The 14118-nt window shown below is 40.6% G+C and overlaps 1 protein-coding gene across 2 annotated transcripts in view; it reads left to right on the top strand.

Annotated features, from left to right (window-relative positions):
* Positions 1–3323: 3323 nt before the first annotated feature.
* Positions 3324–14118, top strand: part of btbd11b (BTB (POZ) domain containing 11b) — a 74811-nt gene continuing 64016 nt past the window's right edge. Inside the window, exon 1 of one of the 2 annotated variants that reach the window (XM_040025119.1) lies at positions 3324–4495. In XM_040025119.1, coding sequence (XP_039881053.1) covers positions 3643–4495 — 853 coding nt within the window. In that variant the 5' untranslated portion in view covers positions 3324–3642. The remainder of the gene's footprint in view (positions 4496–14118) is intronic. The other variant, XM_040025118.1, reaches the window with a different exon arrangement.

Here is a 14118-nt window from a genome sequence, read left to right as displayed (position 1 = left end):
AAGGTGTTAAGAGGTATTCATTTCTAAGCTTTTTGATAGTCTATCTGGTAGATTTTAAAATGTTATACAAATTACTTTTTTTTTTTTTTACTGTAACCCTGTTTGTAATTATAGGAAGAGCCAGCCTCATACATTTGTTAGAGTGTCATTAATGGTAAATTACATTTTGTTATTATCGATTGGAAAAATCAGAAGGATGATCATTTTGACCTTTGGTTTAATGATGGAATGGTTATCGAAGGATATTTCACTCATAAACAATTATGAATGCGCAGGTTATTGAATTTTAGGTGTAAATTCAAGCAATAGAAGTTTAATTTAACTTGTTAACAGGTTTTGTTTAAAGAACAAAAATAAATCTTTTGAATAAATAATTTCTGTGGGATATATTGCATGCCACAGAAATGTCAGTGTTGGAGCAAAGATAGCACACTGTGCTCGGTAAGAATAACATGTTGTATCACCCTGGGGCAGAATGACAAGTTATATCATTGTCGCACAACCAGATCTGTGAAGCTGTGCAATATGCCTCCTTTTTTTCCCTAAGTATCGTGCATGCATGATAAAATGCATGCATGATAAGATTAAAAGCCATGGCTTTTAAAGTACATTACACCTGAGCATTTCTGTTTCTGCTTTCTAAGGGAAAAACAGCTTGAAAAATCCTGCTCAGTGAAACAGAAAATAAAAAAGAAAGTAAATCTTAATGTAAGGGAGCAAAGTCTGGACTTTAGCTGTTCTGTTATAGGTGTGGATATGAGAGGAATTTCTGTCACTTTCTGACCGTTTGTTTTTCTGTCTGCTTGCTTTAGAAGTCCTTGGTTGCACATCTCTGTCTTCTGGAGAAAATTACAGTAGATGTGCAGGAAAACCACAGGAGTGTGGTTAAGGCGTGCAATGCTTTTCACAATTATACAGTCAAAGTATTTGTTTGTTTTTTGCTTGTCTGTCTGTATTTTTTGCTGAGTGCATTGAAAAGTAATTGTTTCCAATGTCTGATGGCTTTTTCCACTGTGACCTTCTGGCTTTTCAAGGATATTCATCAAACATTCCTGAAAAAAAGTTATTTTCCATCATTTATTCTCTTCTAATATTTGAAAAATTACTGTAAAATCAGAGAAGCCTAAAGATTTCTCTGGCTATAAGAAAGTTAGGTTACTCTAATAATTATGTTGAAAAGGGTGGTGGGGATGCAGTCAAAAACATCCCATTACACTTATACAAATTGCCACTAGATGGCAGAATTAACCAGAAATTGTTTTTGTAGAGGATCAAAGTGCACTAAACGTTTTTGCCTTTGAGTCAGTTTTCACAAACTTTGAGGTTTTTCTGTCTTAATCTTCCTTTTTTTTTCATTAGAGCTATCTGAGCCTATGATAATCTATTTAACTGGACATGAAGCTGTGATGTGATTTTAAATGTTCTGAGCTTCAGTAGTTTTAATCAGTTAATCTACTTTGCTTTTAAACACAAAGGTTGAGCAATGCAGCTTTTTCCCTTTGTAGAGCAGCTATAGACCAATCATGAAGGTTATAGTGCAGACACAAATCAATCAGCCTTTTGCTCTGTTTTTCTCAGTGAATCTGGAGAAAGAGGACATATACTGCAGTAAACATTTAATGTGTGTGCAGCCTTCCAAAATGTGTGACAGGATGAAGAAGAAGAAGAGCATGCATACTTGAAGGCAGATCTTAATCTACATCAGGCCACATCACAGTGGCTCAAGAGCACATGATTCAGCCGCTTCTCATTTCGGTTACATTTAATGTGTTTCTAAATCATCTCAACCAGTTTGCTTTTCTTCTGGGCTGTTGAACATTTTTTAAAACCTCTCTATATAAGGATATTATTCTATTTACCCCATTTACATGAGGACCAGAGAGAGATCATAAGACAGCTTTAACATGTGGTTTTGTAGAAATATGACTTTGTTTGCTCACATCCCATAATCACAGAATACAGGATTATGCTTTTCAGAAATATCTACATCATATGCTTGTATATACTGTATTTACCTTAATAAAATATATATTTTAACTGAGCACTGATTTTATGAATTAATTAATAATGACTTTGCATAATATTGACTTGAAAATATGTGCTAAAATGCTGTGACATGCAATTATGTGTTGGCAAAGACACAAAAACGAAATCAGAATGCCTCAGAAGGAGGTTTTACTTTATAATAACAAGTTAAAGTACTATAATAATAATCAGAAAGTCAGTTCTGTGTGCATCAGGGTAGCTTATTAACCAAGCTCCTTCATCTCTTTAAATGGAAAAGCTTTTGGCCCCACATTAATAAGGGATTTTGCAAACTAGGTGTACTTAATAATATAGATTGGGAGTGACTGGAGAACTGTGGGTGTTATCCTGCCAAATGCAGCATGGTGCATTTTAATGTGGACCACTATGCCGCACAGGTTTATGTTACATTGCCACATTAATTGTACAAAGCAGTCATCGTCCAATCCTAGTTGTGTGATGAAGTTGTTGTTGGAGCTTGTGATTTTTTTAAAATGTCAATCTCAATAAACTGAAGTTTTATTAGCTAACACCAGGGTTCACTGTTGCTCCAAGCTGCTGTCCAGTGTAGAAAGTACTGCAACTAAAATGTAAATACCACCAGTTTAGGTTAATTAAACTCAGTCATTTTTTGTTACACTGAACCCGAAAGTTATTTGCACCAACCTAATTTTTTGTCAGCCTTACATTTCTTTCATTAGCCTACATTGTTACTGTAAATGCACGATCATCGCTGTTACTCCAAAGTAAAGAATACTTCTACAGTGTATCGCTCGGTGTTGCTTTATTTAATGTATTCATGCAGATCCTGCAAAGCCGTGATGGCCCATGGGAAGGGCAAAAAACTAAACGCAGAAACTAACGTTAGACCCTGAGGGATCCGAGATAATGACCTTGAAAGTAATTCCGATCTTTTCAACGAGTTCTCCTCCAGAGGAACAGAGAAGGATACATTATGCATGCAATCTATTATTAATGGTCTTGAGTCATGTTACGATCAGACATGGGCCCTCAGAAAATAACTGAAAAGTCTGTGCCTCTGGCGGGTTTGTCCTCTAAACACAGTTACATAAAAGCAGTTGCTTTTATATTAAAATATATATTATTCAGTGCAATTTGTGTCTTTTGTCTGACTGGTCATTTTACAGGATGTGCGGTTCAAGAGTTTTGAGGAAGCAAACTTTTATAAGGAGTAGACGACAGAAAGGGGAAAAAATGAGCGGAGTACTCCCGTCCTTTACTGTTTGTATTCATATTAACAATCTTTATCAGGAGCTATATCGATGGTTTTTTTATTGATCCAATTAAAACGCTTTGCTGATTCTTCCCGATAGTCCATTGGTTGACAGCTGCGCTCTGTTTTCTCCGGTCCCGCCTCCATCTGTCAGCCTCTGCGCTTGAACGGCACTGTATGACTGTTGATGCACTGTAGGGAGATACTACTCTTAACTTTATGCCTGCATGGACAGTTCCAAAAGAAAACAAAAGAAAAGGGGAAAAGAATAAAACATTTCAGTTGACAAGCTCGTGGAAGGCGCTTGTGTATCCACACTGCGTCTTCGTCGGTATTTCCCCCCACTTTTTCCAAGCCCTCTTTTTACAGTATGAAGCGCAGTTATGGCAAGGAGTAGCAAGTCAGTAGCAAGGACCCTGGAGGATTTGACGCTAGACTCGGGTTATGGTGGAGCCGCCGACTCCTTCAGGTCTTCCAGTGCGTCGCTGTGCTGCTCAGAGGCACATGGAGGGAATTACTGGCATTTAACCGACTCGATGCACAGTCGACACAACAGTCTGGACACTGTTAACACGGTCCTGGTCGAAGACGCCGAGATCCTGGAGTGCACCGGGCAATGCGCTAAACTACCCGAGCTTGAGGATGTGCCGTGGAGCCTCGGGGAAGTGGCGAGCGCTCTGAGCAAGGACGAGGAGATGAGCCTGCCGACACCACAGCAGGACGTCCTGCACAGGCTCTCGGTTCTGGTCAGCCGGGCCCTGGTCAGGGTCGCCAAGGAGGCGCAGCGCTTGAGTTTGCGCTACGCCAAATGTACCAAATATGAGATCCAAAGTGCCATAAAGATGGTCCTGGCGTGGACCGTGTCGATGAACTGCATCAGCGGGGCCCTCAGTGCATTGTCACTGTACAATATGAGCACAGAGGACGACAAGTTCACCCGCGGCAAGTCGGCGCGATGCGGACTCATCTTTAACGTGGGGAAGTTCTTCAGGTGGATGGTCGATAGCAGGGTAGCAGTCAGGATCCATGAGCACGCGGCGATCTATCTGGCCGCGTGCATGGAAAACCTCTTCCGCGATGTGTACGCGCGGGTGCTGCGCAGTGCGCTGCTGGAGCGGGATAACGGGATCCCCAAGTTTACTGTGGAGATCCTGGAGCAGGCCGTTAACAGTGATGCAGAGATATGGGGCTCTTTGCAACCCTGGCAACACCTGATCTGCGGGAAGAATGCAAATGGTAAGTTAAGGATAAAGCAGGTCAATTTAACAAGAACCCCCTTTCCACTTTGCATTCATACATGTACACATTTTAAATTATGCCACTTGCAGAGTTACTTCTCTCTCCCCACAGCAGGTTTTAAAATCAATAACAGACTGCACAAATGTCAGAACATTGAAGATTTATATAGATAAGTAGGCTGCATTCTCTCAGTTTCACTTTCTGCAGGATTCCTGCAGCTCCTGCCTCCTCAAAGAACTGTGAAACTTTAAGTGACAGGTGGAAGGGATTCCTGCAGCTAGACTAGTGCTTTCCAAGAGTACTGGCGCTGCAAGCAATTGAACACTGACCAGTTGGTCTTCGTGTGAAACTGTGATCCCCTTTTGTCCAGATTGCCTCGTTTGTCCTCTGTGCAAAGTTAGACTGGAGCTGCTGTTCTCTCATATACTTCTCATACTGTATGTGGCTGTTTTGTTCAAAATGGGTGAGCACAGCATCCCTGGGTTGAGTTATTCACTCTTTCAGTAAAGGGGGCTCTGCCTGCAGTGATGCTATGCAGAGATGAGTTTCTGTTCTTTTCACCCAGAGAGAGGATTTTTATTTTCTGGGTATAGCAGCTGATTCTATTACAGAGTACCCAGACTTTTCAAGTGTTAATAATACTTTTTGTCTGGTGTCTTTGAAAATATCTGAATTCAAAGGACAAGTCTAATAGTATTCTGACTTCACTGCCTTTTAACCATCAATACATCCGTAACCACTCTAAGACATTCTTGCCCCTGTTTTGATGGATGTTGTAAAAGCGCTGCTGTGACTCCTCTTGCAACAGGTTTACGTAATAAAAAAGGCCCTGGGGACGTATGTGCTGTTGTGCATTATGCAGAGTGATGCAAATAAAACTGAGTTATAGAAAGAGAGGGAGAATGAGAGACAGAGAGACAAAGTTAGAAAGACTGTGACTGTATTGATGAATCACCCACAGAAGAGAATAGTACTTCATTTTTACTGTGCCTTTTGTTTTAAGTGCATGTCAGTTGGTTTGCAATTTTCTTGCTTATTTGTTCACAGTGGTACAGGATTGTAGTTATTTAGTGAGACTCGTTTAGAGACAGGTGACAAATTACTAGAAAAACAAAGTACCTTAGTATGGTGTAAGGCCACCATGTGCCACAAGAACAGCTGTACCTGGTTCTCCAGTTTTCTTGGAACTCTGCTTTAGGACTGAAACATCATTCTTCCAGCATTCCCTAATTTGGTAATTTTGATTATCTAACTTGTTTAGAATCTTCCATAAATGTTCAATTGTATGGTTATGAGGTGACTGCAAAGGCCATAGCAAACAATCCACATTTTCATACTCATCAAACCATTTGATGACCCTATGTGATCTATGGATGGGACGCTATCATCCTGGAAAAGAGCGCTCACCTTAAAGATAATTTTCGGTGTAGGGGTCAAGCGTTCAGGCCTGCCACAAACGCTCTCACTCACTTGTCAAGAACACAATGAAAATAATTCATCTGGATGTAGCCACATCTCTGTAGACCAGTGCCTAAGCTTTTTTTTGCACCACTGAACTGTCAAATGTGCATTCATCTTTGTAATGAGGGGTTTATACACTGCAACCCATCTAATATCCCTCTCTATGTAATAATTGTCAGGGCTGTTCTTGCTGACAGTCTGATCACGTCCTGCAAACATATTCTCAGTCACCTGAGGAAGAGATCTTCTGCTTTCATTCTGCTACACATCACACTCACGAAAGCATCATGTTTATCACATATGTTCTATGTTCAACACTGATTACTGATGTCTTTCTGATAGTTGTAATGCAGACTGAATTTCTTAATGAAACTCTACTCAGTTGGATATTCTTTGTGACTCCTGCCATCTGTGCCCCCTCTTTAAGTCCCTTAGTTTTTTTTCTTATGCTATCTTGACACAGAATCAGAATCACTTGAGCATGCTCAGCAGTTTTATACATGCTACATTGCATGATTGGATGATAATTGTTTAATTGTACCATGTAGTGCACCTGTGTGGAAGCATCTGCATTTTTGCTGTGTTTATCTACTCATTTATCAAAGCTTTTTTGCATAGCGTGTGCATTTATTCGTAGTGATTGCAACACACACTGAATCTACACATGCAACAATGCCAGAATCGCCACATACAATTAAAAGTAGCACAATAGAACGTCAGAGCTTAGAGTATGAAGACACAGTGCACAGTACTAAATATCAGGATTCACTCAGAAGGCACACTCAGGCCACTTGGCATGCGGTGAGGCTCCAGCTGTGGAAGAGGTGTGATGAGTGCTGACTGGTGTATCGGATTAGTGAATTGGATAAGATGCAAATAAAATATCTTGAGCATATGGAATATTGACATAAAGCTCAAGGCTAGGAAAATAACGTAGTGAATGAAATCATGCAATACCGTGTAATATAGCATTTTCTTAAAGGGTTAGGTAGTAATTATTGAACCACTAGCATAAAAATAAACATCAAAACACTAAAAATCAATATTCTAGATATGAATGTTTGAAAGGGTTTACAGCTTTACAGAGCTTATTGGTTCACCTATCTGTATTAGTGCATTTTTTGTCAGTTTTCAAATACTTTTAGCCTAGCACCTCAGCAGATACATGTTAGTGGCAAGCTAATGAACACAGTGAATCATTTAACAGCTACACAGAGGAAAAAACAATCTATAGCTTAATGAATCTTTAGAGGCAAAAGCAGTCTTAAAAGGAAAGTAAGAGTAGACCTACAATGAGGAGGTGGCAGGAAATTTGACTCCAAAATGAAGACATATTTCTGTATGTACATGATAGGAACTTGCTAGCAAACAGTTGCCTAAGAGGTGATAATATAACAGAGTTCAAAAGCTCATCCCTTACCACATTTTCTGTTCTAATGGCAAGATCTCTAAACCTTAAAGCACCCTACAGAGACAGAGAAAGCTGAAACACAAAAATCATTTGTTTTCTTCCTACTAAAACCAAACAGCCATCCAGTCTGAGGGTGGTTTGACCTTACCAGAGTCGCTGCCTGCCAAACTGAACTTCTATATCGCTCTATCCATTCTCTCTGTCTTACTCAGCCAAGTGGGAGTAATTTAGGTGATTTATCCATATTATGCTAAAGCTAGTGACCCAGCTTTGTGAAGAGGACTTTATGAATATCTTGAGCCAAAGCTTATTTCTGTTTCTTTGTTGTCACAAATTCAATAAGGTGTTTTTCTTTTTTTAAGATTTAGGTTCAAATACCTTAATGATTTGCAAAGTCATTTTTAGAAGGGGGCTTCAGTTTCCCAGCAGGTTATAAAAGCTACACAGTTTGCTTTCTTGCAGCCAGATATATTAAAGGCCTGCTTGACATCTATATAGTCAGTTTTAAACTTTATCTAAAATATATATATATATATATATTTGAAAAAAAAATTCCCAGCTCACCCCTCCGGGCGGTCTATCCTTCAAGCTCGGGTCCTCTACCAGAGGCCTGGGAGCTTGATGGTCCTGCGCAGTATCTTAACTGTTCCTAGGACTGCGCTCTTCTGGACAGAGGTCTCCGATGTTGTTCCTGGGATCGGTTGGAGCCACTCGCCTAGCGTGGGAGTCACTGCACCTAGTGCTTCGATTACCACTGGGACCACTGTTACCTTCACCTTCCACATCTTCTCGAGCTCTTCTCTGAGCCCTTGGTATTTCTCAAGCTTCTCGTGTTCCTTCTTTCTGATGTTGCTGTTATTCTGAACCACTACATCTATCACTACGGCCGTCTTCTTCTGTTTGTCTACCACCACTATGTCCGGTTGGTTAGCCACCACCGGTTTGTCCGTCTGTATCTGGAAGTCCCACAGGATCTTAGCTCGGTCATTCTTCACCACCCTCGGGGGCATCTCCCATTTTGACCTCGGGACTTCCAGGAACAGCTAAGATACTGAGCGGGACCCTCAAGCTCTCAGGCCCAGGCCTCTGATAGTGAACCCAAACATATATATATATATACACATATTCATCCAGATCTCAGGGCCTCCTCTCACCATGTGTGACTGTGTGTTATTTGCATTTGCAGGTGGGTGTTGGGTTTCCCTCCTTCAGCTGTGGTATCTTGTCAGAACAGGAAACTATTCTATATGGTGGGATATTTCTTATGGCTCCCGCTAGAGCTAGGACACAGTGATTCTTTGATTACCTTAATGACGTGTGCATGTCAGAAAATGTCTAGTGGAACGTGATATCCACCACGCAGGGATATCTTCCACCCGGGGGACCAGTTTGTAACCACACTTTATGTGTGAAATGACTTTCAAGTCTGGGCAAATCTCATTTGGTTTTTCAAAGGAAAGTTTCACCCTAAAGACATTTAAATAGTTGTTGTTAGTGCACTTTGATATACTTGATCTGCTTTATTTGTATATTGGTGGCATTTCTCTTACCCTTACTCAAATAATTATTAATGGCATACAAATTGGACCAAGTATTCATAACCTCATGGCTAAACCATTTACAGCTGCTATATTCAGCTTTTTATGTTTGAAAGGGGCTACTCTTTACTGTGTGTATATAAATGTCTTTAAGATCATTTCTTTGGTTTAATGGGTGGCAATGTTGTGGAAATAGAGTAGTCAAGCAATTACAGCCGAGAATGAAACAGATTTTGGTGCAAAGCAGAATACAATGCAAGAGTACTGTGCTTATTTTATAGATTTCCAGTAGCCCGACTTCAAAAACGGCAATAGGTGATAACATTAGGGGTGTTGTCTTACAGCTGAATCTACTTTATAAGCATGATTATGTAATTGATTAATAACAAACAGACCTTTTATACATTCAGCTAATGATTACTTAATGATCTTAACAGATGGAAAAAGACAGAACATCTTCTTATGGTTAGTATATAGAGTAACCAGAGATGCAAAATGATGTAACATTGGATTTATCAACAGAAATTCAATGCAGCAACACCTTGCATCTTTGTGGAAGTGTTGCCAGGTGCTTGGGAAATACAACACTCTCGAGAGGTAATTTGAGATCTTTTGAACAACAGGCGTGCTGCTCTGTGGTATTGTTCTGCATGCATCCTTACTTTTTCTTCCATGATTAAAAAAATTAAAAAAAAAACCCTTTGTACTAACCAATGCACACTGTTTTTAACCACACCAAAAATAATACAACTTTCTCAGTAGGGCATACTGGAAAAATGTGTGAAATCACCAACTGAAAAGACAAATACAGAAAAAAGGGTTGTACAAAAAAAGTAAATTACATCACTGAAGCACACCCATTGGAGAGCATTCTGCCATTACAGTGTGAAGTGCATAACAGAGGTGGGGGTTTCATTTTAAAGTCTTAACAGCAGACCCTTCACTTAAAATTTAACATTTACATTTACAAAATTTTGGTCATCATGCGAGACAAGCAGCTATCCAGTCGCTGAGTCTACAGTATGTGTGCTGTTGTAACAAGAATGCTTTACTGCTGTACGTTCAGATGTTTTAATTACGTTGGATCTCATCGCTGAAGTGCAAGAGCACTGGTCCAGCTACATTCCAGGTTTTTTGTTTCTTATTCACTTGCTGGTGTAGTTGAGCAAGGCTGGTGCCTGGTGCACATGTGTGTGTGGCGAAGGCAGGGAGACAGGAATGACTGCGGTTAGCAGCCGTACCACTCTGTACTGGTGGAGACCAGTCCCAATTATGTCTGGAAGAAAGATATAATATATCTGTACTAGGGAAACCCTGACACAGCAGCATAGACTTGGTCATGTAAGGCAGCAACAGACACTGGCGAGTATTGAAACACACGCTCAAAGAGCCACACATGGCCAGGGGTAGATCTGGTTTTAATTGCAAGTTTTTGGGAGGGAATGAGGAATGCTGATGTGACATGGTGTCTGGCACAATGAGGGGGAGCTTCAGCCAAGTTAGCTTCAGTTGATTAAGAGGAGACAAGTGATAAAATGTAGTTAATTCTGTACCCAGCTGGCGGTGCCTGCAATGGGCTGTGCATCATCTTTTTTGTTCTTTAGCAGCCATCCTTTTTTCTTATGCACTTCACTGGATTGTATAAACTTTCCATTGCCCGTGCGAGCATGTGTGTGTGTGTGTGTGTGTGTGTGCGTACATACGTGTGTTGGTGCATTCGGCTAGTGAGCTGCCATTAAACTGCAGTCACTGCACACTGAAAAGGAGACACAAAAAAATAATCGTAATACTGTTAATGTTGTCCCCTATGACTTTTCAATGATGAATTGATGAAACTGCGTCTTGTTATTGTTATTTTTTCTGAAGAACAAGAGCAGGACAGAACAATACAATCGCCTCCAAAATAATCAATATTTATGAAAAATCACTTCATGGGTAAAACCCCCTGAGCCACTGAGTGATGAAATTTAAGAAAACACTACTGGAGCTGCGGCAGCATCGACTAATTTAGCTCATTTTTATGCTTGACCTTTCATACCAAAAAGAGATTTACTCCATTAAAGCCCTGGCAGTGTTAACCCAGAAAGTGTGCACTTATTGCTATAAGCTCACTCAGCATAATGTTTTTAGTTTCATGTTTACTGCCCGTGGAAGAGCTTTGCTATTTTTTCATGCCAGGATGACAATATCAAGGGAGCTTTAGCCGTTTTATTTCTGTCTTTGGGGTAAATTTGTTTCCCTCTGGACCAAATTGTCTGAGTGTTTTTTAGTAGGTTTTCCCAAAGCACAGATGGAAAGTTTACCTTTTGCAGTGTAGACACTAAAAATATGCCACTGCTGTGCAAGAATAGTTTGATAATTACTCTGCATCCAGTAAATCTGTGGCTAAGAATGAATTGTTCAAGATGTCGACTTTGGAAGAAAAGCAATGAGAGAGGAAGCGGCACAGATGGCAAGGATCAAAACAGGAAAATCCATAAGAGAAGCTGTGGGTGACAGATGAGACCTATACAAGCAATGTCTCCTGCTTATTATAGCAGGAAGAAAAGTCTGCGCAAACAAGTACCAGCAAGTGGATTAGCTAAGGTGAAGCATCAGTATCTATTACATTTTTTTGCAGCTCTGAATTCCTTTTGTTGTATAGAGGGAAATGATCCTATTTAAGTAACATCCAGTCTGGCTGGAAAATATGAAGAAAATACTGGTAAACAAGCTTTGAACTTGTTTTCCCTCTTTGATGTGAGCCGAGCAAAACTCGAAGAAATTGTCTTGTCACTGGTAGAAAAAGTGATTTGTGTGTTAAAGACAGCTGCGTGTCAGGACATACCGGATTCACAGTTGGTGAACTGTGAACCAAATTCCAAGATATTTACATAAACAGATTCATGCATGCATCTCACACACACAAATACTCACACACAACACTTCCATCGTCTCCCATCAGATAAATGCTGCAATCAGCAGAGCGTGCTTTCGGCTAACACAATGCGCCGTCCCGTGTTGTGAGCAGCACCAGTAACAAGCTTCGCTGTGCTAATACATTTAGGCCCGTATCATCTAACCTGTTGTTGTTTGATCACAGTAAGACAACGATGAGAGGCAGCAAATGTTGCAGATCATTTCATTGCGAGAAATCCATTTGCAGTGACAGTTAGCTTCCCCTAGATGGGTCTGGTTAATGTTTAGCTGATAATATTAAAGAAGTTTATTTGCTCAGAGGACCTAGTGACACCTGTTTAACAAATGTTTAGATGATTCCTTTGATTTAAACGCACACACTTAGAGAGAAACACCCAGTTTTTCTACTACCTCCCCCACTCATGACACTTTGTGTTGTTTCCCACTGAATGACAGAACTGTAAATAAAGACGTCTTGATGCATGCTCAATCATCCAGGTAAGTAAATCTCCAAAAGTTGATTCTGTTCATCTGGACGTAGCGTTTTGTGGGCTGGTTTCAGTCATTATGCAAATGTACTGTTTATATTCTTGTCTTATATATAACAACAGGGCGAAGGCGCTGCTCTTGTGGCGACCTGCAGCAGGTGTTTAATGCCGTTTTCTTTCTCTTTTTCTCTTTTTCTTTTTGTTTTTAACTTTGTTTTAACTCTGTTCTTAACCGTGGTTTTAACTTTTTGCCGAGATGGAGATCTTCTACACCTTAGTTTTATTGTTGTTGGCGATATTCACCTGGAGTCATTCACTCTCACTGACAATCACTTATACACGCGAAGAACTACTTGGATTACAGTGGTCCTGTTTGTCTATCTACGACTCTTCTAATGCTCGGACAGATGTGATTCTTGGTGAGGATTTATTTTCCCGGTCAAAGACTAATTTTGGAAAGCCCCGCCGCTTGAGAAAACGCGGAAAGAAAGGCGGCGTGCGTCAGCGTGTAAGAAAACTTCGGAGGAAGAATCGTGTTCCTCTGCCTTCTATGATTCTGGCCAATGTCCAATCTCTTAGGAACAAAACGGATGAATTACAAGGAAATGTGCTTCATCTACGGGAATACAGGGAGGCTTCTCTGATGGTGCTTACCGAGACGTGGCTGACCGATATGGACAGTGACACTTCACTGCGAATCAGCGGCTTTGGGACCCCTGTCAGATTGGATCGGAACTGTGGAGTAACATGCAAATCTCACGGAGGAGGGGTTTGTTTGTATATCAACCAGGGCTGTTGTAATAATTTTACTGTGCGGGAGCGGTTGTGTCTTCCTGACATCGAGCTCCTTTCAGTATCTGTCAGGCCTTTTTACTTACCGAGGGAGTTCCCTCAAATTTTTGTCACTGTTGTTTACATTCATCCTAAGGCTGACGTTAAAGTTGCTGCCGATGCCATTTTTAAAGTGGTACACAATCTGCAGACTCTCTCACCGGATGCTCCTAATTTTATTCATGGTGATTTTAACAATTGTAATCTTAAGAAATCACTGAACAATTTCTTCCAATATGTCACTTGTCCTACAAGGAATAACAAAACGCTGGATTTGTGTTATGGACCAATTAAGGCGGCATATAAGTCTGTGGCTGGACCTGCGCTAGGTTCTTCGGATCACAATGTTATTCACCTCCTCCCTGCTTACAGATCTGTGATTAGGAGGGAGAAGGCCTGTGTGAAGCAGACTAATGTCTGGACAAAAGACAGTTGTGTAGCCCTTCAGGGGTGTTTTGATTGCACTGACTGGTCCTTGTTTCAAGAGAGCACTTCTGATTTGGATGAACTCACTGATGTGGTGTGTAGCTACATCTCTTTTTGCAAAGACTCTGTGGTTCCAGTCAGAGAATTTAAGACTTTCCCTAATAACAAACCGTGGCTCTCTAAAGATATTAAGGATCTGATTCTTAAAAGGAAAATTGCTTTTAACGAGGGAGACATTCCCACTATGAGAATATTGAGGAAGGAGGTGAGGGCTGCAATAAAGATCGCCAAGATGAGGTACAGAAATAAGATTGAGGCAGAACTCAGCAGTAACAACCTCAAAAGAGCTTGGCTTGGTATGAAAACAATGGCAGGGCTACACACGAAAGGTAAAACTAGCATTACCTTAGAGACGTTTACCTCTGACAAACATTTGGCAGACAGTCTTAACAGTTTTTACCTTCGTTTTGAGAACTTTGACTGTTCTAGGCAGACCAGCACAGTGAGGGAAAAGACTATCACTCCCCCATCTATTTGTATTGATGAGACGGGGGTAGCTAATCTTTT

Source organism: Simochromis diagramma, unplaced genomic scaffold, assembly GCF_900408965.1.
Source record: "Simochromis diagramma unplaced genomic scaffold, fSimDia1.1 OVJJ01000293.1, whole genome shotgun sequence".
In the NCBI taxonomy this organism is placed as follows: Eukaryota; Metazoa; Chordata; class Actinopteri; order Cichliformes; family Cichlidae; genus Simochromis; species Simochromis diagramma.
Note: the sequence above shows the minus strand (reverse complement) of the source record. Positions and strands in the feature narration are given on the sequence as shown.